At 45.9% G+C, this 27,155-nt stretch overlaps 1 protein-coding gene across 2 annotated transcripts in view; it reads right to left on the reverse strand.

Annotated features, from left to right (window-relative positions):
• Positions 1-6,340: 6,340 nt before the first annotated feature.
• The window catches only part of LOC147081072 (lamina-associated polypeptide 2, isoforms beta/delta/epsilon/gamma-like), a 61,730-nt gene continuing 40,915 nt past the window's right edge, over positions 6,341-27,155 (reverse strand). For both annotated transcript variants that reach the window (XM_085980971.1, XM_085980972.1), the window contains one exon: positions 6,341-7,544. In XM_085980971.1, coding sequence (XP_085837097.1) covers positions 7,256-7,544 — 289 coding nt within the window. In that variant the 3' untranslated portion in view covers positions 6,341-7,255. The remainder of the gene's footprint in view (positions 7,545-27,155) is intronic.

Consider the following 27,155-nt stretch of genomic DNA (forward strand, 5'->3'; position numbering starts at 1 on the left):
CTCCATCCCCCCTCCTCCTCCTCCCCCCCCCCCTGCCCGAGCCCTCATCCCCCGCTCCAATCCCTCATCCCCCGCTCCAATCCCTCTTTGCGCCCCGGGGCCCGGCCTCGGCACCTGGATGAACGCGTTCCCTCGGCCGTCACCCTGATGCCGTTGGCCGAGGCGAACACCCGCAAAGACATGGCCCAGCCGAGTCCAGCGCCCCGGTCAGCTCGAGGTCCGCAGCCGCTGTTCGGCCGCAGGCCACAAAGCACCCGAGCCCTGCGCCGGCGATGGCTCCACAGAGCTCCGTGCCACCCCACGCACTGACATGGCCCCGCCCTCCCGAGCTGGCTTGAAGAGCGCCGATTGCAGCTGTGAGAGACGGCCGGCGGGCCCGGTTGCCGGGGTAACCCTTCCCGCTCTCCAAGCCCCGCCCGAGATCAGCACTCCCGAGAGCCCCGCCCGAGCCGAGCGGTGAAGAGAGAGAGACGCCGCGTCTCAGTTGCTCCTGCTGCGCGTGCACCCTTTACTAAGGTAGCGGCGCTCGGCTGAGGCCCGCCCCTCCAGCCTTCACAAAGATGGCGACGATCGGGGGCCGCTTGCTGACTGGGGCCGGGAGGTGCCTAGCTGGGAGGTGGGTGCTGCGGAGGAGAGGCAGAGGCTTCGGCTTCGAGGCCTACCTGGAAAAATGGGGAAAGGTAGGAAAATTAATGAGATTAGATAAAAGATTTAGAAAGTAATTAACTTTTTAAAAAACAATGTGTTTTAAAAGCAACGTTTTTTGAAAGACGCAGAAAGCGGGAAAAAGAAAGGAAAAGTTTGGAATCAAGATGGCGGCGACTCACCTCGGTTCAGAACGATAAGGCCCACCCACACACGCACCGATTGGTCGACCATCAGGTCACCAAAGTGTAGGATTGGTCAATCGTCCCGTCACTCGGCCGTAGGAGGGCCCGGCCGCACGCGCCAGGAAGCCGCCGTACGATTGGTCGACTTCGACGTCACTCGATGCTAATGAGCGGATAATGAGCGGAATGTTGAACGTTTTTTGATATCGCGGCGCAATTTTTGTCCAGCCGAAACGTAAATACGCTTAGGACGGTTCTGGAATCGTCAGCTTTCTTTCGACGTAACACACGTGTAGGTACGCTCTATAACTTTCAAGTTAATTCAATACAGACAGACGGCATGACAGACAGACAGAAGAACCGCTTTATATATATAGATAGATAGATGATAGGGGCCGAGGTTACGATCTGAAATTGTTGAACTCTATGTTGAGTCCAGAAGGCTGTAAAGTGCCTAATTGAAAGATGAGGTGCTGTTCCTCGAGCTTCCGCGGAACAATGCAAGAGGCGAGGATGGCGAGGTCTGAGTGGGAGTGGAGCAGTGAATTAAAGTGACAGGCGACCAGAAGCTTGGGGTCCCCCTTACGGACTGAACGGAGGGTGCTCCGCAAAGCGGTCACCCAATCTGCGTTTGGTTTCCCTAATGTAGAGGAGACCACATCGTGAGCAGCGAATACACTATACTAAATTGCGAGAAATACAAATAAATCGCTGTTTCACCTGGAAGGGGTGTTTGGGGCCCTGGACAGTGGGAAGGGGGGAGTATAGGGACAGGTGGTTGCATCTCCTGCGCTTGCACGGGAAGGTGCCGGGCGAAGGGAAGGGTGTTGGGGGTGAGAGAGGAGTGGACAAGGGTGTCGCGGTGGGAGCGGTCCCTGCGGAATGCTGAAAGGAGGTGAGGGGAAGGGATCACACTGGAGATGGCAGAAATGGCGGAGGATGATCCGTTGAATGTGGAGGCTGGTGGGGTGAAAGGTGAGGACAAGCGGATCTCTGTCATGGTTCCGAGAGGAAGGAGCAGGGGTGAGGGCAGAAGTGCGGGAGACAGAACAGACACGTTTCACTACATTATATGTACACGACTCACATTTTATAGAAAGTAAGTGCTTCCTTCGGTGATGGTTTCTCTCCCCATTCCTGTTTCTCCTGTGCTAATGCACTAACAGTTTCCAATGAGTCGTCCCTATTCCCGCAATTGGACTGAAGCTAGATCTAATGTTGTGGGTGGACATACCACCCCAACTTGCCTGGTGAGATTATGCTGGCTCCTTTTGACCACGTCCTGTCAGTGCACTTCCAGCTGACTATTACACCGCTTGTTTTTCTCCTCTTGTATACACTGCAATCCTCCATCGTCTCCTTTGTGTTGGAGCTGTGTTTTCTACTACCAGTTCCAATTTGTGTACTTCCAGTTGGAAGACGCTTTCATATCTCGTACATACATCAGCTTTGTCTGCACTATTCTCACATTGTATTGCGTTTTTGTTTAGATTGGTTCAAGTTAATAGTTAACGGTCTGCCTAGTCTCCAAGTATATCTCACTGCACTTCCCGCAATTATTACAATTTGGGGTATTTTCTGAACGTGCTCAACTTTTACAGCATTTCCATTAAACAGGTGAAAGTTGTATCTTTACAATAACCTGCCCTTGCAAAGTTGTACAACCCAGAGGGTGAACAATTCCCCACTTACAAACTTCAGTTCACTGGACTAAATGTAGTCTCACTCTACACTATATACTCTCTTTTAAAGGACAACCAAAGCAGCTACTGTATTTATTAAATTGAAATGAAACATGAGAATTGGGGAAATACTAATAAGTAAAATATCAAACTGATTGATTAATTACTCCTTTTAATAGCTTAACAAAATGCAAGCCTATATTTTTTAAAAAGACCCATAACCAGTAAAGTGAATTGGGTAAATTCAATAGGTTTCATGAACTTCTACATCAGTGTTGATCAGAATTGAAATGTGTGGTTAATACATACCACACTTTACAGATCCTCCATCTGACTAAATTCCAGAACTAATGAACAGCTGAACTTGGAAAACGCCCAGTTTTTAAGCACACGATAGAGCATCAATATACTTTCTGCTAATAGCAAATTGGGATCAAAGGACAACTTATTTTTAGCATTTGAACTGGAGTCACCTGAACTGAGCAGATACAATCCTGACAATGTTCCCGCTAAGCTGCACGGCCACGCAGCGGTTTGGAGGTCCCGCGCAGGCCACGCAGCGGTTTGGAGGTCCCGCGCAGGCCACGCAGCGGTTTGGAGGTCCCGCGCAGGCCACGCAGCGGTTTGGAGGTCCCGCGCAGGCCACGCAGCGGTTTGGAGGTCCCGCGCAGGCCACGCAGCGGTTTGGAGGTCCCGCGCAGGCCACGCAGCGGCTTTTCAATGCAAGAAACCGCACTTGCGTGAAAATAATGTAGCCGGTTAAAGGGACCGCACACCAAAAAAAATTACTGGGAACACTGAATCCTGATATTTATAGTAACTGGATCAACGGTCCTCAACTCATCTTTAAGCCCCATAGGTGCCGGATATGTTCCTCCATTCTTTCGCGTGTCTCTTTCAGTGTTAGGTGATCTCTCAAATTCCCATGCACTTCTCTTAATTCTTTCCCAGTTCGCAGCTTTCGAGTCCGTTTTACCTTTGAACCCTTAGTGAGTGAACGCCCCTAAACCAAAATGTAAAAATACTATCAAGTGTTGAAAGTTCATCGACCCAAAACATTAACTTTGTTTCTCTCTCCATAGTTGCTGCCTGACCTGCTGAGTGTTTCCAGCATTTTGTTTCTATATCAAAAATGAAATGTTGCATCTGTTTTTGCAATTTTACCCATGGTGACGGACTCCTTAGTTTGTCTAGTTTTGATGAGTTTAATAATGTGGACTTTATGTAATTCAGATTGCTGTTCACTTTCATATTTGAGATACAGAAAAGGCAAACTTATTCCAGTTTTTGTTACTTATACTTTAACAGCACCTCCCTCCCCTGCGACCTCCACCACCAAGAAGGACAAGAGCAGCAATGTCATGTGAACACCATCACCTCTAACTCACGGACCTTTATCAATGTTCTTTCATTGTTGTTGGATCAATATCATGGAACTCCCTAGCCACCACCACTGTGGGAGCACCGTCAGTTCAAAGCAAAGACCCACCACCACCTTCTCAGGCAACAAATGTAGCTTCGGTAGTGTTGGCAGTATCCCGATAACAAATTAACACACACACACACACTTCCTGCTATCCTTTTATTTTTTTTTTAAAAAAAGAAACCTTTGTTGTTCTTTAAATGTTTCCAAATCCTAGTCCAATTCAAGTTCAAGAACAAACAAACTTGCATTTATATAGCGCCTTTCATGACCTCAGGTCGCCCCAAAGCGATTTACAGCCAATGAAGTACTTTGAGGTGTGGTCAGTGTTGTAATCTAGGGAAATGCAGCAGCCAATGTGTGTACAGCAAGCTCCCACAAACAGCAATGTGATAATGACCAGATATTAAGTAGTGTTGTTTCCATTTACCATCTGAAGCAGGAGCATCTTGAAGCTGCTCCCTTGCACAGAAAAAGGTCATTTATTTTTTCATGTACCACGATTTCATAAACTATATTACTTGATTTCTGAAGATGATGTGCTAAATACTTTACAGCCCATCTCTACAAGTTCCTCAAATGTTTTTTTTCTTAAATCTCAAATCTCAAAGATCCTACTCTTTAATCAAATCACCCAATTGGTGAAAAGTTTAAAAAGTAATTCCTCGTGACGTGTCACCAATATATTTTAACATTGTGCGCAGTTTCGAATGCAGGGCAGTCACTGTTTCACATTTTATTTAAATTTAATTTAATTTCTAGTTAAGGTTCCAGCTTTCCCCATAATGCAGACCACATCCCTAAGATAGAAGTTGCATTCCCTCTTTCCAGACCTACATCTTGTGCCCCCTCTAACCAGCTCGTAGGAGGTGCAAGTGTGTGGATCAGCAAGGACTTTACATTCATGTTACAAATTGGGAACTCCCCAATAGGAAGGGGTTCAGAAAGGGCCGAGAGCAAAAGCCCATTTGCTCGTCACTCTGAGGTACAGAGAGTTAGAAGACCAACACGCTACAGCCATGTTGATTCTTCTGCATACAAGCACAGATTTCAACAACTTTGTTTCAGAGATCTTCAGTTTGTTATGTAATTACTGAAACGTTAAAATAATAGATCATGTACCTGGCAAGCTCTTCATCGAAGGAGCACAGCTTCGCTGGATAGATTGTGTGTAAACCATACGCAGAACAGAAGTGGCAAGGTACAGCATGAAGATTCTACAAGGAGACAGCTGGGGAACTGATGGAATGACTTAACCACCCCCAGGGCTTCACCCCCTGCAAAAACAACAAACTGGCACAATGACCCAGGTGCTGGTGCTTTAGATAGTGATAGAACAGAAGACAATATGCAGTATATACCTCGTGTGCATGCTCAGCACTCCAGAACCTGAGAGTGTGCAGAGGACGTGAAGTTTAGAAGAGTCTCAAAATAATCCCACCCCGCCTCCTTTGGAAACTTCTCTATTGCAGCGGTTCTCCTGCATCGCCTTCACACCACTAGATATGTGGCTGAATTTTCAGTAGGTCCTCAAACCATTGGACCACTTGTATAATCCATTATTATTTTGAAGTAGAATGTAGTTTAGGAATGAAGACATGAGTACTTGCATTGCTAACCATTTATTCTCCTATATCACAATATAATGCTCATCACTATTTTGTGACAATTGTACGTGTACGAAAACTGGCCAAATTTATTGCAACAAAAAGGTAGGTTCCAATGTAAGAATGTATATCACCGTTAACACATTACAAATAGGTTAAAGTTAAACTATAAAAAGAGACTAACACCGGGTACTGCCAAATAGTTGGTTAAGCCAAAGCACACTGCTCAAAACATGGCGGCACGGTGGCATAGTGGTTAGCACTGTTGCCTCACAGCGCCAGAGACCCGGGTTCGAATCCAGCCTCGGGCGACTGTCTGTGTGGAGTTTGCACATTCTCCCCGTGTTTGCGTGGGTTTTCTCCGGGTGCTCCGGTTTCCTCCCACAGTCCAAAGATGTGCGGGTTAGGTTGATTGGCTATGATAAATTGACCCTTAGTGTTAGGGGGATTAAATACGTGGGGTTACAGGGATAGGGTGGGATATGTGTTGGTGTAGGGGTTACGGGGATCGGGTGGGATGTGTGTCGGTGCAGGCTCGATGGGCCGAAATGGCCTCTATCTGCACTGTGGGGTTTCTGTGATTTCTGTGAAAACAGACAGTCGACGGGAATTTCCGCGGGGTTCTCCCGATCTGCCGCCGTAACCTCGGCAGAAACCAGAGTATCCGTATAAACAGGGTTCCGGCGATCAAGCGGGAGAATCCCCAAGGAGTGCATTGGAATGCTGACTGCTGTGGCAGGCGATGCCTTGCTCGTCAATAGTTGGCAGCAAAGAAAAATGCTGTCAGCAAGACGTATACGAGCTCCATAGTCATCACTATTTTAGTCATTTTATTTCAATATGAACATTTAGTATTGCTAATAAATAGATCTTCTAAAAAGACATGGTTCTAGGCAATTAAAATACACCAGCCTACGTTAGGACTGTAAATCCTCCTGTAAATGACTATGATCTAACACTAAACAAGGAAAACATCACAGTAAAGATAGCAATTAACAGTGAAGAGTATTGATGCTACAGGACAGTATAATAGTATGTGCCAAGGCTCATGATGCAATTTGTACTTCTATCCAATTACATTTTTTACTGAAAGATGCAATGTTTTTCAAACAAATCCTGCTGTAGATGTACTTCCTGCTATAAGCAGTAATGCAGAAAACCTTTATTCTATTTTAATCCTCATTTTACCAGACCAACACAATTCAAAGTAACATTATCTGGATCACAGCGTTACTTTTAGAACACTGATCTTGACCCCATGCCTAAAGAATAGTCTAACCATGCCTCAACGGTAGAAAAGATTCAACATTACTACGCACTTCATATACAATCCTTATTGATCACTACACAAACATATCGTAGCATCACACTGTACCTGTGTTACCCTCATTGTGCCAATTGTGGCATGATCCATTTTTAAAAAGGTGAAGAAAGTCTCAATTTAGAAAAATAGTTTACAAAAAAGTTTGAGATTGCAAATTTTAAATGAGTTGATCCTTGTATGGTATGGCACAGAGACCTGATATAGTCCATTCCTAAAGCAGAAGTCAGATGTCCATTTTCCTTTTCTGCCGTATTAAAAAACGGTTCCACATGATCACTTTCCTCCCGCCAACCCCCCACCCCCAGACTCTGTTCCGATGCAAAAACAGAACAGCTTGTTCAGACCTGTACGAGGATGTACCCATGGTTAAGCTTGCTGCACCATCCGGCTCACTGGTGACCGTCAGCTGCCGACTTAGTGGAACCTTCAGGGATCATGGGGAACGGATTCCCTTTGTTTGTTTCCATGGCTTGATAAACCAAGAACAAGAAGAATGCCACGATGAGGAACACCACAATCTGCATCCAGATGGGCACAGAGCGCCGGCTTTTACTCTTCTCTGGTTTGATCTGCGTCACTGGCTGGAATTTGGGAAAAGGCCTCCTTGGAAGGGCATCCTTGAACGTGAACTCAATCGGTCTCCCAGCAGCCCCTCTGATTGGTCTACGGCAAGTGGCACTATGAAGAGTCAGGTAGAATGGAGTGAATAAAGCAACATTAGGATATTTTAAACTAACAACAGATAGAATCATAGAAAGTTACAGCACTGAAGGAGGCCATTTCGGCCCATCGTGTCCGCGCCATCCAACAAAGAGCTATCCAGCCTAATCCCACTTCCCAGCTCTTGGTCCGTAGCCCTGAAGGTTACAGCATCCCAAGTACTTTTTAAATGTGGTTAGGGTTCCTGCCTCCACCACCCTTTCAGGCAGAGAGTTCCAGACCCCCACAATCCTCTGGGTGAAGAAATTTCCCCTCAAATCCCCTCTAAACCTTCCACCAATTACTTTAAATCTGTGCCCCCTGGTTTTTGACCCCTTTGCTAGGGAAATATGTCCTTTCTATCCACTTTATCTCGGCCCCTCAATTTCATACACCTCAAGGTCTCCCCTCAGCCTCCTCTGTTCAAGGAAAACAGACCCAGCCTATCCAGTCTTTCCTCATAGCTAAGATTCTCTACTCCTGGCAACATCCTTGTAAATCTCCTCTGTACCCTCTCTAGTACAATCACATCTTTCCTGTAATGTGGTGACCAGAACTGCACACAGTACTCTAGCTGAGGCCTAACTAGTGTTTTATACAGTTGAAGCATAACCCCCCTGCTCTTGTATTCTATGCCACGGCTAATAAAGGCAAGCATTCCGTATGCCTTCTTAACCACCTTATCTACCTGGCCTGCTAGCTTCAGGGATCTGTGGATATGCACTCCAAGGTCCCTTTGTTCCTCTACACGACTCAGTGTCCTACCATTTAATGTGTATTCCCTTTCCTTGTTAGCCCTCCCCAAATGCATTACCTCACACTTCTCCAGATTGAATTCCATTTGCCACTGTTCTGCCCACCTGACCAATTTATTGATAGCTTCCTGCAGTCTACAGCTTCCTTCTTCAGTATCAACCACACAGCCGATTTTAGTATCATCTGCAAACTTCTTAATCATGCCCCCTATATTCAAGTCTAGATCATTGATATATATATAGTCTCCACTTGAAGAGGCAGGGATTAATCAGGGATAGTCAGCATAGCTTTGTCAGGGGAGATCATGTCTGACCAATTTGATTGAATTTTGAGAGGGGGTGACTAGGTGTGTGGATGAGGGTAGTGCAGTTGATGTAGTCTACATGGACTTCAGTAAGGCTTTTGACAAAGTCCCACATGGGAGACTGGTCAAGAACCCATGGGATCCAGGGCAATTTGACACATTGGATCCAAAATTGGCTTAGTGGTAGGAGGCAGAGGGTGATGGTCGAAGGTTGCTTTTGTGACTGGAAGCCTGTGTCCAGTGGTGTACCGCAGGGATCGGTGCTGGGTCCTTTGCTGTTTGTAGTGTACATTAATGATTTAGATATGAATGTAGGAGGTATGATCAGTAAGTTCGCAGATGACACAAAAATTGGTGGAGTGGTAAATAGCGAGGAGGGAAGCCTCAGGCTACAGGATATAGACAGGATGGTTAGATGGACAGAACAGTGTCAAATGGAATTTAACCCCGAAAAGTGTGAGGTGATGCATTTTGGGAAGACTAACAAGGCAAGGGAATACACAATGAATGGCAGGATCCTAGGAAGGACAGAGGATCAGAGGGACCTTGGTGCATATGTACATAGATCCCTGAAGGCAGCAGGACAGGTAGATAAGGTGGTTAAAAAGGCATATGGGATAGTTATATTCTATGCCTCGGCTAATGAAGGCAAGAGCAGGGAGGTTATGATGGAGCTGTACAAAACGCTAGTTAGGCCACAGCTGGAATACTGTGTGCAGTTCTGGTCACCACACTATAGGAGGGATGTGATTGCATTGGAGAGGGTGCAGAGGAGATTCACCAGGATGTTACCTGGGCTGGAGCGTTTCAGCTATGAAGAGAGACTGGACAGGCTGGGGTTGTTATCCTTAGAGCAGAGAAGGCTGAGGGGGGACCTGATTGAGGTGTACAAAATTATGAGGGGCATAGATAGGGTAGATAGAAAGGAACTTTTCCCCTTAGTAGAGGGGTCAATAACCAGGGGGCCTAGTTTCAAGTTAAGGGGCAGGAGGTTTAGAGGGGATTTGAGGAAAAACTTTTTCACCCAGAGGGTGGTTGAAATCTGGAACTCACTGCCTGAAAGGGTGGTAGAGGCAGGAACCCTCACAACATTCAAGCAGCATTTAGATGAGCACTTGAAACGCCATAGCATACAAGGCATAAAATAAATTGACCCTCAGTGTTAGGGGATTAAATACGTGGGGTTACAGGGATAGGGTGGGATATGTGTCGGTGCAGGCTCGATGGGCCGAAATGGCCTCTATCTGCACTGTAGATTCTGTGATTCTGTGAAGGCTACGGACCAAATGCTGGAAAATGGGATTAGAATAGACAGGGCTTGATGGCCGGCGCGGACACGATGGGCCTCTTTCTGTGCTGTATAACTCTATACCACAAAAAGCAAGGGACCTAGTACTGAGCCCTGCAGAACCCCACTGGAAACAGCCTTCCAGTCACAAACACACCCATCAACCATTACCTTCTGCTTCCTGTCTCCGAGCCAATTTTGAATCCAACTTGACACTTTGCCTTGGATCCCATGGGCTTTTAACTTAGTGACCAATCTGCCATGTGGAACTTTATCAAAAGCCTTGCTAAAGTCCATATACAGGAAACTTTGATATCCGGCACTGACGGGACCGAGCTGGTGCCGTACCATCAAAAGTGCCGGACATACCAGCGTTAATGTTGAAATATACGGAACTGAAAAGCTCCGTGTGAATCAACAAACCCTGTTGCTTAGCAACAGCTTCAAAACAGTCGGCTGCAGCTGCAAGCGTCTCTAGCTGAAGCTGTTGCTATAGCTACAGACCTTGCAGTGCCTGACTGGGGAAAAAAAAGCAACGAGAACTAAAAAAACTTATAGAAAACGGCTCCTGATTTTTGCCGTTAGATCGAGTATTCCGGACATATAACCTCCGGATAAACCAGTTTCCTGTAAACTACATCAAATGCACTACCCTCATCTACCCTCTTTGTAACCTCCTCAAAGAATTCAATCAAGTTTGTCAGACATGACCTTCCCTTAACAAATCTGTGCTGACTATCCTTAATTAATCCGTGTCTTTCTAAATGAAGATTTATCCTGTCCTTCAGAATTCTTTCCAATAATTTCCCACCTGACTGGCCTGTAATTACTCAGTCTATCCTTGTCTCCCTTTTTAAACAAGGGTACCACATTAGCAGTCCTCTGGCACCACACCTGAAGCCAGAGGATTGGAAAATGATGGTCAGAGCCTCTGTTATTTCCTCTTTTGCTTCGCTTAACAGCCTGGGATACATTTCGTCCAGGCCTGGGGATTTATCCACTTTTAAAGTGGCTAACCCCCTCAATACTTCCCCTCTCACTATGTTTATTTCATCTACTATTTCACACTCCTGCTCCCTGATAGCAATGTCTGCTTCGCCCCTCTCCTTTGTGAAAACAGACGCAAAGTATTCATTAATAGCTTTCGGTTATCCTTGATTTTACTTGCCAAGAATTTTTCATCCTCTCTCTTTGCTTTCCTAATATCCTTTTTAATTGCACCCCTGCACTTTCTGTACTCCTCTAAAGATTCTGCAGTATTTAGCCCTCGGTATGTCATACGCCTCCCTTTTTTTTCTTTATCCTACCCTGTATGTCTCTAGACATCCAGGGGCTCTAGATTTGTTAGTCCCACCTTTTTTCTTTAAGGACACGTTTGGTCTGAACCCTCCAGATCTCCTCCTTGAATGCCTCCCACTGCTCTGACACCAATTTACCTTCAGGTAGCTGTTTCCAGTCCACTATGGCTAAATCCCCTCTGAGCTTAGCAAAATTTGCTTTTCCCCAATTTAGAATTTTTATTCCTGGTCTATCCTTTTCCATAACTACCTTAAATATAACTGAATTATGGTCACTAGCACCAAAATGCTCCCTCACTGATACACCTTCTACCTGCCCAGCTTCATTGCCTGAAACTAAGTCCAGAACCGCCCCCTCCCTTGTTGGGCTTGCTACATACTGTACTGGCTAAAAAAGTTCTCCTGGATGCATTTTAGAAATTCCGCACCTTAACACTTTCAGCTGCACTTTGGGTAGAAGGTTTTTAAGAAGAGCACCGTCCCTCTTTTCTGTGAAAACAGACGCAAAGTATTCATTAAGAACCATACCCATGTCTTCCGCTTCCTTAAAGGTAACCTGTGTGTGGACGTGGAAGACATGGGTATGGTTCTTAATGAATACTTTTTGTCTGTTTTCACAAAAGAGAGGGACGATGCAGACATTGCAATCAGGGAGGAAGAGTGTGAAATATTAGATGAAATAAACATAGTGAGAGAGGAAGTATTAAGGGGTTTAGCATCTTTGAAAGTGGATAAATCCCCGCCCAGATGAAATGTATCCCAGACTGTTGAGAAGTAAGAGAGGAAATAGCAGAGGCTCTGACCATCATTTTCCGATCCTCTCTGGCTTCAGGTGTGGTGCCAGAGGACTGGAGGACTGCTAACATGGTACCGTTGTTTAAAAAGGGAGAAAGGGATAGCCCGAGTAATTACTGGCCAGTCAGCCTAACCTCGGTGGTGGGAAAATTATTGGAAAAAATTCTGTGGGACAGGATAAATCTTCATTTAGAAAGACATGGATTAATCAGTGACAGTCAGCATGGATTTGTTAAGGGAATGTCGTCTGACTAACTTGACTAAATTTTTTTGGCGGTAACAAGGAGGGTCGATGAGGGTAGTGCGTTTGATGTAGTCTATATGGATTGTAGCAAGGCTTTTGACAAGGTCCCGCAAGGCAGACTGGTCACGAAAGTAAAAGCCCATGGGATCCAAGGCAGTGTCATGTTGGATCCAAAATTGGCTCCGAGGCAGGAAACAAAGGGTAATGGTCGACGGGTGTTTTTGTGACTGAAGGCTGTTTCCATGTGGGGTTCCGCAGGGCTCAGTACTGGGTCCTTTGCTTTTTATCAATGATTTGGACTTGAATGTAGGAAGTATGATTAAGAAGTTAGCAGATGATACAAAAATTGGCCGTGTGGTTGATAATGAAGAAGAAACCTGCAGACTGTAGGAAGATATCAATGGACTGGTCAGGTGGACAGAACAGTGGCAAATGGAATTCAATCCGGAGCATATGCATTACCTGTGAGGTAATGCATTTGGGGAGGGCTAACAAGGCAAGGGAATACACTATAAATGGTAGGACACCGAGAAGTGCAGAAGATCAGAGGGACCTTGGAGTACATGTCCACAGATCCCTAAAGGTAGCAGGACAGGTAGATAAGGTGGTTAAGGCATACGGGATACTTGCCTTTATTAGCCGAGGTATAGAATACATGAGCAGGGAGATTATGTTTGAACTGTATAAAACACTATTTAGGCCGCAGCTATAATACTGCGTGCAGTTCTGGTCACCACATTACAGGAAGGATGTGATTGCACTAGAGAGGGTGCAGAGGAGATTTACGAGGATGTTGCCTGGGCTGGGGAATTTTAGCTATGAGGGAAGATTGGATCGGCTGGGGTTGTTGTCTTTGGAACAGAGGAGGCTGAGGGGGGCCCTAATTGAGGTGTAAAAAATTATGAGGGGCCCTAGATAGAGTGGATAGGAAGGACCTATTTCCCTTAGCAGAGAGGTCAATAACCAGGGGACATAGATTGAAAGTAATTGGTAGAAGGTTTAGAGGGGATTTGAGGAGAAATTTTTTCACCCAGAGGGTGGTGGGGGTCTGGAACTCACTGCCTGAAAGGGTGGTAGAGGCAGAAACCCTCATCACATTTAAAAAGTACTTGGATATGTACTTGAAGTGCCGTAATCTACAGGGCTACAGACCAAGAGCTGGAGAAAGTAGGATTAAGGTGGAGAGCTCTTTGTCAGCCGGCACGGTCACGATGGGCCGAATGGCCTCCTCCTGTGCTGTAAATTTCTATGATTCTAAAAGGCACATGAACAGAAACCCCTCTATATATTTGCTTGATCCCCGATGGGTCAGTGTTCCCAGTGAGTAGCTGTCTAGCCCAGGATGGCCCCAGGTTCAAGCCCTAGCCTGGGCAAGGGAATCAGTACCAACATTGGCTAGCACACCCCCAGTGCAGCATCGGCAGCGGGTGGAGGCGGAGCAGCGCGACTACAAGAGGCCCCAGGGGCTCAGGTAGGCCTCAGTGCGGCATCGGGTGGAGGCGGAGCAGCGTGACAAGAGGCCCCAGAGGCTCAGGTAGGCCTCAGTGCGGCATCGGCAGCGGGTGGAGGCAGAGCAGCGCGACTACAAGAGGCCCCAGAGGCTCAGGTAGGCCTCAGTGCGGCATCAGCAGCGGGTGGAGGCGGAGCAGCGCGGCAGAGCGACTACAAGAGGCCCCAGAGGCTCAGGTAGGCCTCAGTGCGGCATCGGCAGCGGGTGGAGGCAGAGCAGCGCGACTACAAGAGGCCCCAGGGGCTCAGGTAGGCCTCAGTGCGGCATCGGGTGGAGGCGGAGCAGCGTGACAAGAGGCCCCAGAGGCTCAGGTAGGCCTCAGTGCGGCATCGGCAGCGGGTGGAGGCAGAGCAGCGCGACTACAAGAGGCCCCAGAGGCTCAGGTAGGCCTCAGTGCGGCATCAGCAGCGGGTGGAGGCGGAGCAGCGCGGCAGAGCGACTACAAGAGGCCCCAGAGGCTCAGGTAGGCCTCACCAATCTCCAATCTCAGGCAAGGAGAGGAGGTAAAAAGTATTCAAGGTGTGACGTCACCACAAAACAGGTAGGTGATTGGTTGGAGTATTTCTCTCGTTTTAAAACTTTAAGTCTGTGGTTTATAGTTTTTAAGGTTGCTGTGGTGTACCAAGGCCTTTCTGGTGCAGAGTGACTGTTGGTAAACCATTTAACTGGTGTAACTAGAGGGATTGATTTAATTTAAATCCAATCAATTAAAGGGGGATACTAGCATCTAAAATCGGGCAGAGGGTGTCCATAACTAACAATAAAAATTTTAATTAATTACATAGAATGGAGCAGGTGATGTGTTACTGTTGCGAGATGTGGGAGCCGGTGAACCCCATTGAGGCTCACGGTGATTACGTCTGTGACAAGTGTCTGCTGCTACAGGAACTCCAGCTCCGTGTTGATGAGCTGGAGTCTGAGCTTCAGACACTGCGACACATCAGGGAGGGGGAGAAGTACCTGGACTCTGTATCAGGAGGTGGTCACACCTATGAAGTTAATTAATTCAGATGTAGCCCATGGTCAGGGACAGGACGGTGTGACTACGAGCGAGGCAGGTACGGGGATCCAGGAGGTAGAGCTGGAGGAGCCGCAGCCCTTGCTCTTGACCAACAGGTTCGAGGTTCTTACTCCCTGCGGGGACGGGAGCAGGGAGGATGAGCAACCTGGCCACAGCACCGTGGAACGGGGGGCCATTCAAGAGGGGGGAGTAAATAGAAATGTTGTAGTGGTAGGGGATAGTATTATTAGGGGGATAGATAGAGTTCTCTGCAGCCGAGAGCGAGAGTCCCGAAGGCTGTGTTGCCTACCCGGTGCCAGGGTTAAGGACATCTCCTCTGGGCTGGAAAGAAACTTGCAGTGGGAGGGGGTGGATCCAGTTGTCATGGTCCATGTTGGTACAAACGACGTAGATAGGACTAGGAAGCCAGTTCTGTTAAAGGAGTATGAGCAGCTAGGGGTCAAATTAAAAAACAGAACCTCAAGGGTAATAATCTCTGGATTATTACCTGAGCCACGAGCGAATTTGGCTAGGACAAATAAAATTAGAGTTAAATGCGTGGCTCAAAGACTGGTGTGGGAGAAATGGGTTTTGCTTCCTGGGACACTGGCACCAGTACTGGGGCAGGAGGGAGCTGTTCCATTGGGACAGGCTTCACTTGGCCAGTGCTGGGACTAGAGTCCTGGCGGATCATATAACTAGGGCTGTAGAGAGGGCTTTAAACTAACTAGTGGGGGGGGGGGGAGGTTCCTAGAGAGCAAATAATAAGTGACAACAGAGAAGGTCATAGACTTAGGTAGCAGTGGGGAAATTAAAATCCAGAGCGTGTCAGGAAGGGGCAGAAGGTATGGAGTAAAAGGTAAAGTAATAAAAAGGGCAAAAGGAGGAACTAAGTGTCACAAAACATATTTGAAAGTTCTCTATCTGAATGCACGTAGCATTCGTAACAAAATAGACGAGTTAATGGCACAAATAACTACATATGGGTATGATCTTGTGGCCATTACAGAAACATGGCTGCAGGGTGACAATGCCTGGGAATTAAACATACCAGGTTATTTAACGATCAGGAAGGGAGGTGGGGTGGCTATGTTAATAAAGGAAGGAATCACTGATACAGAGAAATGATATTGGGTCAAAAGATCAGGATAATGAAACAGTTTGGGTGGAGGTAAGGAATAATAAGGGGGAAAAAACACTAGTGGGCGTAGTCTATAGGCCTCCGAACAGTTGCAACTCTGTTGGACAGAGTATCAATCAGGAAATAGTTGAGGCTTGTAATAAGGGAACATCTATAATTATGGGGGATTTTAACTATCATATTAATTGGACAAATCAAATTGGGCAGGGCTGCCTTGAGGATGAGTTCATTGAGTGTATTAGGGATGGGTTTCTTGAGCAGTATGTAACTGAACCGACCAGGGGGCAAGCAACCTTAGATCTGGTCCTGTGTAACGAGACAGGATTAATTAAAAATGTACTAGTAAAGGATCCCCTTGGAATGAGTGACCATAACATGGTTGAATTCCATATTCAATTAGAGGGTGAGAAGGTTGGATCTCAAACAAGCATGCTAAGCTTGAATAAAGGAGACTATGAAGGTATGAGAGCAGGATTGAGTAGAGTGGATTGGGGAAATAGATTAAAGGGTAAGACGATACATGATCAGTGGTGTACATTTAAAGGAGTTATTTTACAACTTCCAAAAAATATATATTCCACTGAGAAGGGTGTAAAAGAAAAGACAGCCATCCGTGGCTAAGTAAAGACATTAAGGATAGTATTGGACTAAAAACAAGGGCATATAAGGTAGCCAAATCTAGTGGGAGGATAGAGGATTGGGAAAACTTTAAAAGACAGCAAAAAATAACAAAAAGATTGATTAAGAAAGGGAAGATAGATTATGAAAGTAAATTAGCAAAAAATATAAAAACAGATAGTAAGAGTTTTTATAGTTATACAAAAAGAAAAAGGGTGGCTAAAGTAAATGTTGGTCCCTTAGAGGATGAGACCGGGAAATTAATGGTGGGAAATATGGAGATGGCAAAAACACTGAATGAATATTTTGTATCAGTCTTTACAGTAGAGGACACTAAGAATATCCCAACACTGGACAAGCAGGGGGATATGGGGGGGGGGGGAAGGAGATAAACACGATCAAAATCACTAAGGAAGTGGTGTGGTGTATGTGCCTTTAAGAGCCCCAGGTGTGCGTAATGCCGGTAATTGCCATTTGGGCTATATAAGCCTGTGTATTGTGTATATCCTTTAGAACCCCCCCCAGACTTTGCTTAGTAAATACCTATGAACCAACTCCTGTCTTCAGTGTCTTTATCTACACACGGACACTACAGTGGCGACGAAGTGGAAACGGACTTACCTGCAATTCGGCAGCACCTCGATTCCTCGGGCGTCCAGAAGACTCAAGGAAGTGAGAGAAACTGTGGTTTCACCAGCTGGCCAAGCTGGTGGCAGGTACTGCGCTAATCCTTCCTGGGCGTCAGGCTGGGGCTCCAGCGGCTGGCTCTACAGCTGAGACAGGCAGAAATCGGAGGCAAGCAATAACGATGGGCCGAAATGGCCTCTATCTGCACTGTGGGGTTTCTGTGAATAACGGACTGGGAGGGAGCACTCGGGAGACGGCCGGCACAGCAAGCAGGTCAGCGTTCAGACCTCCGGCGGGAACGAGTCTCCAACAGTGAATAAACGGAAACCGCAGTAAAACAGCGTCGTTATCGGCAGCAGCGGCGAGAAAGCGCAGGAAGCGCCATATCTTTGCTACAGAAGGGAAGAAAAAAAAGCGCGGGAAGCACCATATCTTTTCTGAAATGCCTAAATCTGGTAATATTGATGCTTTTGATAGCGAAATAGAGGATTGGACCACATACGTGGAAAGAGTAGAGGTATATTGCACTGCAAATGGAATAGAAGATGCAAAAAAAGCTTCAGTACTTCTGAACTTAATGGGCGCAAAGACATGCGGGCTGTTACGAAACTTAATCACTCCAGCCAAACCAAAGGACAAGAATTTTAAAGAAATTGTTGATACCCTGCAGGAGCACTTAAACCCAACACCGCTGCTGATAGCGGAACGATTCAAGTTCTTCAAGAGAAATCAACACAAGAATGAAAGTAACGCTGATTACCTAACCGAATTAAGAAAGCTATCAAAGTACTGCCAATTCGGGGCAGGACTATCAGATTATCTTCGAGACAAATTCATTTGCGGTCTCTTAAGTGAAGGAACACAAAAAAGACTGCTTTCTGAAAAAGATTTAACATTGGACAAAGCTTTCAGTATGGCTGTATCATACGAAGCAGCAGCAAAAGGAGCTGCAGAGATACAACAAAAGACACAGGAATTCAGCACCCATGAAATGACACAGGGGTTCGGAAGATGTTATCGCTGCGGCAGATCCACCCATAACCAGAGGGACTGCTGGTTCAAGGACAAAGCATGCAGGCAATGCGGGAAGATTGGACACATTGCACGGGTATGCCAATCTGGACAAAATAAATCCACTGACAGAAAACAAAAAATCAATAAAGAAAAGTACAGGAAGGTACAAATGATGACGGACAGTAGCTCCGAAGACCAGAAGAGCGATAGCGACTTCAAAAACAAGAGACTAAGCTGTCTCAAATTACATAATGTACTTGCCAAAGAGGATTACCAAACCATTTGGGTTACCCTCACAATAGCAGGGTCCCCAGTTAAAATGGAGCTAGATACAGGATCAGCTCTAACCGTAATAAATCGACGAGATTACGAGAGGCTATTTTCGCATATACCTCTAAAAGACACATCCATTATCTTAAAAACATATATGGGCAGAAAGTATACCCCAAAGGAAAAATAAGGGTGCCTGTTGTATACAACGGCAAAGAAATACAAAAGTTGTATTTATACATTCTACAAGATGGTGGTCCACCATTGTTGGGACATGAATGGATCAGGAAGATATGTTTAGACTGGCACTCCATTCAGGCACTGACGGTGACCAGTAAGGAAAAAAACAATGATGACATCATACCTGAACGATTAAAAGACATCTTGGCCAACGCCAAAGAAGTGTTTCAAGAGAAACTAGGAACCTTGAAAGGCATCACCGCCTCAATAAAAGTGGAAGATGCAGCAATTCCCAAATTTTTTAAGGCAAGACCGGTGCCATACGCAATACATCCAGCAGTCGAGGCAGAGCTGGAGAATTTGGAAAAAGCAGGCGTATTATCCAAAATAGATTGGAGCGAATGGGCAACACCCATCGTTCCAGTCATGAAAAAAGCATTGAAAAATAACTCTGAAGAACAGAGAAAAAGTCGCATCTGTGGTGACTTCAAGGTGACTGTAAACCCGGTCCTTCACACAGTACAGTATCCTCTTCCGAGGATTGAAGATATTTTCGCCTCACTATCCGGGGGGAAACGTTTCACCAAAATTGATTTGGCACAGGCATATCTACAGATGGAGGTTGAGGACGCCTCTAAAAAGTATCTCACAATAAACACACACAAAGGCCTGTACCAGTACAATCGACTGGTTTTTGGAGTAGCATCAGCTTCAGCTATCTGGCAAAGAGCTATGGAGCAAGTCCTGCAAGGGATTCCGGGGACTCATTGCTACCTAGACGACATCCTTATAACAGGAGAAAACGACAACGAGCACCTTGCCAATTTGGAGCAGGTGCTCACTAGGCTGAAAGAACGGGGCCTACGAGCAAATCGCCCCAAGTGTGAATTTTTCAAAAATCATATCATATTGTGGCCACATAATTAATAATGAAGGGTTGCATAAGTCACCTGAAAAAATTGAAGCAGTTATAAAAGCCCCAGCACCTGAAAATGTTTCACAATTAAGGTCATTCCTGGGATTAATAAATTACTATCATAAATTTTTACCGAACTTATCAACTCTTCTACACCCTCTTAATGAACTTCGACAGACAGGAGTGATTTGGAAATGGAACGAAGACTGTAAACGTGCCTTCCATAAATGCAAAGACTTAATCACATCCGAAGAAGTTTTGGCTCATTACAACCCATCACTACCAATCAGACTGGCGTGCGATGCATCCCCTTACGGCATAGGAGCAGTATTATCCCATAAATTCCCTGATGGCTCAGAACGGCCGATAGCTTTTGTGTCACGCTCATTAAACTCAGCTGAGCGTAACTATGCCCAAATAGACAGGGAAGAACTCAGCCTGGTATGGGGAGTGAAGAAATTCAACGATTACCTACACAGACAAAAATTTACCTTGTTGACTGACCATCAACCCCTCATCTCCATATTCAACCCTAAAAAAGGTGTTCCCATTATGACAGCACAAAGGCTACAGAGGTGGTCCCTTTTTCTAGGGGCACACCAATACAACATAGAATACAAAGGGTCAAAACAGCATGGGAATGCTGACGGTTCATCGCGCCTACCGTTGCCAACGATGGAAGAGGCACCTACAGCAGACCCAGTAGAGATATTCCACTCTACCATAGTGGAATGTCTACCAGTGACAAATTCTGCCATTGAAAGGGAGACAAGAAATGACCCGACTCTCTCACGGGTGTACGATTTAACAGTGAAGGGATGGCCAGCACATGGTGAACCACTGTTGCCAACATTCTCGCAAAGAGGAGAACAGCTGTCAGTGTGCCGAGGAACCTTGATGTGTGGATCCAGAGTGGTGATTCCACCCAAACTCCAGGATAAAGTGCTAAAGGAGCTTCACGAGGGGCATCTGGGTGGAGTGAAAATGAAGAACCTAGCTAGGGCGTTTGTATGGTGGCCAGGTATCGATGGAGACATCGAAGACATGACCAAGAGCTGCCTAGGATGCCAGAAGGTCCAAAATGCTCCACCACAGGCCCCTTTACATCCATGGGAGTGGCCCTCATCTCCCTGGCAAAGGGTGCACATCGACTTTGCTGGTCCATTTATGGACTCAATGTTCTTAATCGCGGTTGATGCACACTCCAAGTGGCCGGAGGTAATAAAGATGTCCTCCACCACCACGGAAAAAACCATCACAGTATTAAGGACCATATTTGCCAGGAATGGGCTGCCGGAACAGATATGTTCTGATAATGGACCGCAATTTGTGTCCGAAGAATTCAGAAAGTTCTTAAAAAAACAATGGGGTAAAGCACTACACGTACGCCCCATACCATCCCGCCACCAATGGATTGGCTGAAAGGTTTGTCCAGACCTTCAAGAAGGCCATAAAGGCCATGGGTAATGAAGACATAAAACTTCAGCACAAGGTGGATAACTTCTTAGTCGCATACAGGAATGCAACACATATGGTTACCAACCGAACTCCCGCCATGATGTTCTTCAATAGAAACCTAAGATGCCGGCTGGATTTGGTCAAGCCCAACATCAGAAGGGACGTGGAGAACCGGCAGTTTCAAGGCATGAATGAAAGGCCAACTAGGGCCTTCCAGATAGGCCAACAGGTTTTGGCCCGGAACTACCGTACCGAGAAATGGCAGCCTGGAACCATCTGCACACGACTAGGACCACTGATGTATACCGTGGACATCGGAGAAAGCATAATAAGGCGCCATGCTGACCAAATCATAAAGTCATCCGAAAAGGGACAACCTACACCACCACTCTATACATCTAACGATGAAGTACAGATACCCATATCTACCTCCGATCCAGTGATACTGGAACCCGATGAACCCGACACTGGCATTCAAGCCGAATCAGCCTTGCCAGAAGAACCTACTACACCACCAGAAACTACTACACCCCCGAGGCGTTATCCGGACCAAGTCAGGAAGCCTCCTGAGAGACTAACTTATAATTAATTAATTACAGCAATGTATATTATTTTGCATATAACATGTAATTAATAATTACTTAAAATATGATGTACTGGTTAGCTAAAAGGGGAGGAATTGTGGTGTATGTGCCTTTAAGAGCCCCAGGTGTGCATAATGCCGGTAATTGCCACTTGGGCTATATAAGCCTGTGTATTGTGTATATCCTTCAGAACCCCCCCCCAGACTTTGCTTAGTAAATACCTATGAACCAACTCCTGTCTTCAGTGTCTTTATCTACACACGGACACTACAAGTGGTACTCGGTAAAATAATGGGACTCAAGGCGGATAAATCACCTGGACCTGATGGCTTACATCCTAGGGTCTTGAGGGAAGTGGCAGTAGGGATTGTGGATGCATTGGTAATAATTTTCCAAAACTCCCTGGACTCAGCAAAGGTCCCGGCAGACTGGAAAACTGCTAATGCAACGCCCTTATTTAAAAAGGGCAGTAGACAGAAGGCTGGAAACTATAAACCGGTTAGCCTAACATCTGTGGTAGGTAAAATATTGGAGTCCATTATTAAGGAGACAGTAACAGGACATTTGGATAATCATAATTTAATAGGACAAAGTCAGCATGGTTTTATGAAGGGGAAGTCATGTTTGACAAATTTGCTGGAGTTCTTTGAGGAAGTAACATATAGGGTGGATAAAGGGGAACCAGTGGACGTAGTGTATTTAGACTTCCAAAAGGCATTTGACAAGGTGCCACACAAAAGATTATTGCTTAAGATAAAAAATCACGGGATTGGGGGTAATATTCTGGCATGGATAGAGGATTGGCTATCTAACAGAAGGCAGAGTTGGGATAAATGGTTCATTCTCGGACTGGCAATCAGTAACTAGTGGTGTTCCACAGGGGTCAGTGCTGGGTCCCCAACTCTTTACAATCTATATTAACGATTTGGAGGAGGGGACCGAGTGTAACATATCAAAGTTTGCAGATGATACTAAGATGGGAGGGACATAAAAATCCTGCAAGGGGACATAGACAGGCTAAGTAAGTGGGCAGAGATTTGGCAGATGGAATACAATACTGGAAAGTGTGAGGTTATGCACTTTGGCAGGAAAAATCGTAGAGCTAGTTATTATCTTAATGGCAAGAAACTGGAAAGTACTGAAGTACAAAGGGATCTGGGGGTCCTGGTGCACGAAACTCAAAAGGTTAGTATGCAGGTGCAGCAAGTGATTAAGAAGGCCAATGGAATATTGGCTTTCATTGCTAGGGGGATAGAATATAAAAATAGGGAGGTATTGCTTCAGTTGTACAAGGTATTGGTGAGACCGCACCTGGAATACTGCATACAGTTTTGGTGTCCATACTTAAGAAAAGACATACTTGCTCTCGAGTCAGTACAAAGGTTCACTCGGTTAATCCCGGGGATGAGGGGATGGACATATGAGGAGAGGTTGAGTAGATTGGGACTCTACTCATTGGAGTTCAGAAGAATGAGAGGCGATCTTATTGAAACATATAAGATTGTGAAGGGGTTGGATCGGGTGGATGCGGGGAGGATGTTCCCGATGATGGGTGAAACTAGAACTAGGGGGCATAGTCTTAGAATAAGGGGCTGCTCTTTCAAAACTGAGATGAGGAGGAGCTACTTCACTCAGAGGGTGGTAGGTCCATGGAATATGCTGCCCCAAAAAGCTGTAGAAGCTACATCATTACATAAATTTAAAACAGAAATAGACAGTTTCCTAGAAGTAAAGGGAATTAAGGGTTACGGGGAGCAGGCAGGAATTTGGACATGAGTCTAGGTTCGGATCGGTCATGGCCCTGTGGGTAGCGGAGCGGGCCCAGGGGCCGTGTAGCCTGATCCTGCTCCTATTTCGTGTGTCTAATTCTGTTAGGTTCAGGAGATGGTTCTGTGATAGTAGATTGGCGGTTAGGATCAGATCCGCCATGATCTTATTGAATGGCGGAGAAGGCTCGAGGGGCCGATTGGCCTACTCCTGCTCCTATTTCTTATGTTCTGGAGAGGAGCAGTCAAAGCTCCAGTTCTCGATCCCCATCCAATGTCTTCTGCTGCAAATGTGCGAGTGTGGATTTTGGGCAAGGACAGAGTTGGGCTTGGCTAGGATGGCCCCTACGAGAAGTAGTCCACCACTGCCAAGCACCAAGGATAACAGCCAATTCCGCAAGACAGCAGAGGATGACGGGCGCCTGTGGAACTGTAGCCTGGGGGTGGGGGAAGGAAAAATCAGCAGACACTGGTTTTATGCAATTATTTCAATGTTAAAGTTAATTTTATTTTTAAATAGAGAAAGGTTCCAGGAATCTTTTGGAAAATGGAATTGGATAAAAGTTACCATCCTAATCAATGAAGGCGACATGAGGGAACTTTTTTTTTTTTTTTATATAAACACAGCAAGTTGTTGTGATCTGGAATGTGTTGCCTGAAAGGGCGGTGGAAGCAGATTCAATAATAACATTCAAAAGGGAATTAGATAAATACTTGAAGGGAATCAATTTACAGGGCTATGGGGAAGAGCAGGGGGAGTGGGACTAATTGGAGAGCTCCACCAAAGAGCGGGCACAGGCACAGGCACGATGGGCCGAATGTGCTATATTATTCTATGAATGAATGTCATTATTCTGCAGAAAAACACATCCATAATCACAGGAGGGATTTGAAGGTAGTAAATCCACACAATTATCAGTTCTACAGCAAGACATTTAGTTGAATCATAATAAATGAAGAGGAATGGAGGGAGAAGAAGGAAAGGAAAGGGGATGTGGGAGCGAAGAGGGGGGAGGGGGGAATCACAGAAAAGGTGCTGTACAAGTGATAGTCTTTCAAATGAAGTTCTATTGCCACAGGCCGATGCCAGTTGGTCGAGTTGCTTGGGTTTCGTTTGGCAATCAATGTGCAGGCAAGGGGAAAGCAGAAGAGGTGGATCCAGAAGGGAAAGGCAAGAAACCCAATTTGACTTAAATTGTAAAGTTGCAAGAACAGGGCAGGGGCTGAGAGAATGTATGAAAGAAAGACTTGCATTTATATAGCACCTTTCACAACCACCGGACGTCCCAAAGCGCTTTACAGTCAATGAAGTACTTTTTGAAGTGTAGTCACTGTTGTAATGTAGGAAACACAGCAGCCAATTTGCACACAGCAAGCTCCCACAAACAGCAATCTGATAATGATCAGATAATCTGTTTTTGTTATGTTGGTTGAGGGATAAATGTTGTCCAGAACACCGGGGAGAACTCCCCTGCTCTTCAAAATAGGGCCATGGGATCTTTTACGACCACCCGAGAGAGCAGATGGGGCTTCAGTTTAACGTCTCATCTGAAAGACAGCACCTTTGACAGTGCAGCACTCCCTCAGTACTGCACTGGGAGTGTCAGCCTAGATTTGTGCTCAAAGCTCTGGAGTGGGACTTGAACCCACGACCTTCTGACTCCGAGGTGAGTGTGCTACCCACTGAGCCACGGGCAGCATGACAAAACCCAATTAAAATTAACTTGTTAATAAAACCCAAAGTTTGCACTAAAACATGAATGAAAAACTTAACCGTTGGAAAAAAACAAGATGGGGCCCAAGGCTCTGGACTTTTCCAGAGGGACTGTGAATCTATTCACAGCCTGGGCAGAACATCAAGAGGCCAGACTGTGTAATTACAGCATGACAAGTTTACATAGGCAAAAGCCAGAATAAACATGGACACAAAGTGTGACAACAGGAGCTGTGCATAGACATAAGATTTTTAATGTATTAGCAATATAGTTGCAACTAATTTAAAATATATGCAGTTACAAATGTGTGTATCAGCGAACCATGACGTGAGGATGTGGTGCAGTCTGTACTCAAATACATGTTTTAAAAAGTTAAACACTGAACAGTAGGAGCAGGAGTCGGCTATTCGAGCCTGCTCCACCATTCAATAAGATCATGGCTGATCTTCTACCTCATCTCCACTTTCCTGCACTATCCCCATATCCCTTGATTTCCTTAATATTCAAAAACCTATCGATCTCTGACTTGACTCTTAATGACTGAGCCTCCACAGCCCTCTGGGACAGAGAATTCCAAAGATTCACCACCCTCTGAGTGAAGGAATTTCTCATCTCAGTCCTAAATGGCCAACCCCTTATTCTGAGACTGTGACTCCTGGTTCTAGACTCCTCAGCCAGGGGAAACATCCTCCCTGCATCTACCCTGTAAGAATTTTGTATGTTTCAATGAGATCACCTCTTATTCTTCTAAACTCTAGAATATAGGCCTAGTCTACTCAATCTCTCCGGATAGGACAACCACCCCCATCCCAGGAACCAGTCTAGTGAACCTTCGTTGCACTCCCTCTATGGCAAGTATATCCTTCCTTAGGTAAGGAGGCTAAAACTGTACACAATACTCCAGGTGTGGTCTCACCAGGGCCCTATATAATAGCAGTAAGACGTCTTTACTCTTATACCCAAATCCACTTGTAATAAAGGCCAACATACCATTTGCTTTCCTAATGGCTTGCTGTACCTGCATGCTTGGATAGAGAACTGGTTGGCAGACAGAAATCAAAGAGTTGGAATAAACGGGTCTTTTTCCGAGTGGCAGGCAGTGACTAGTGGGGTACCGCAGGGATCGGTCCTTGGATCCCAGCTATTCACAATATATATTAATGATCTAGACAAGGGAACTAGATGTAATATTTCCAAATTTGCAGACGACACAAAGCTGGGTGGGCGTGTGTGCTGTGAGGAGGATGCCGAGAAACTCCAGGATGATTTGGACAGGTTGGGTGATTGGGCAGAAGCATGGCAGATGCAATATAACGTGGATAAATGTGAGGTTATCCACTTTGGTGGCAAAAACAGGAAGGCAGATTATTATCTGAATGGCAATAGATTGGGAGAAGGGGAAGTGCAACGAGACCTGGGCGTCCTTGTGCACCAGTCGTTGAAGGTAAGCATGCAGGTGCAGCAGGCAGTTAAGAAGGCAAATGGTATGTTGGCCTTCGTAGCGAGAGGGTTTGAGTACAGGAACAAGGATGTCTTGCTGCAGTTGTACAGGGCCTTGGTGAGACCACACCTTGAGTATTGTGTGCAGTTTTGGTCGCCTTATCTGAGGAAGGATGTTCTTGCCATGGAAGGAGTTCAGCGAAGATTCACCAGGCTGATACCTGGGATGGCAGGAATGACGTGAGGAGAGATTGGGTCGATTGGGCTTGTACTCGCTGGAGTTTAGAAGAATGAGAGGGGATCTCATTGAAACTTATAAAATTCTGACAGGACTGGACAGGCTAGATGCAGGAAGGATGTTCCTGATGGTCGGGGAGTCCAGAACCAGGGGTCACAGTCTAAGGATAAGGGTAGGCCATTTAGGACAGAAATGAGGAGGAATTTCTTCACCCAGAGAGTGGTGAACCTGTGGAATTCTCTACCACAGAAGGCAGTAGAGGCCAATTCAAGAAGGAGTTGGATATATTTCTTAAGGCTAACGGGATCAAGGGGTATGGGGAGAAAGCAGGGATCGGATACTGAATTTGGATGATCAGCCATGATCGCATTGAATGGCGGAGCAGGCTCGAGGGGCCGAATGGCCTACTCCTGCTCCTATCTTCTATG

This window comes from Somniosus microcephalus, unplaced genomic scaffold (genome assembly GCF_052327205.1).
Source record: "Somniosus microcephalus isolate GS21.2 unplaced genomic scaffold, FLI_Smic_1.0 scaffold814, whole genome shotgun sequence".
Classification (NCBI taxonomy): domain Eukaryota; kingdom Metazoa; phylum Chordata; class Chondrichthyes; order Squaliformes; family Somniosidae; genus Somniosus; species Somniosus microcephalus.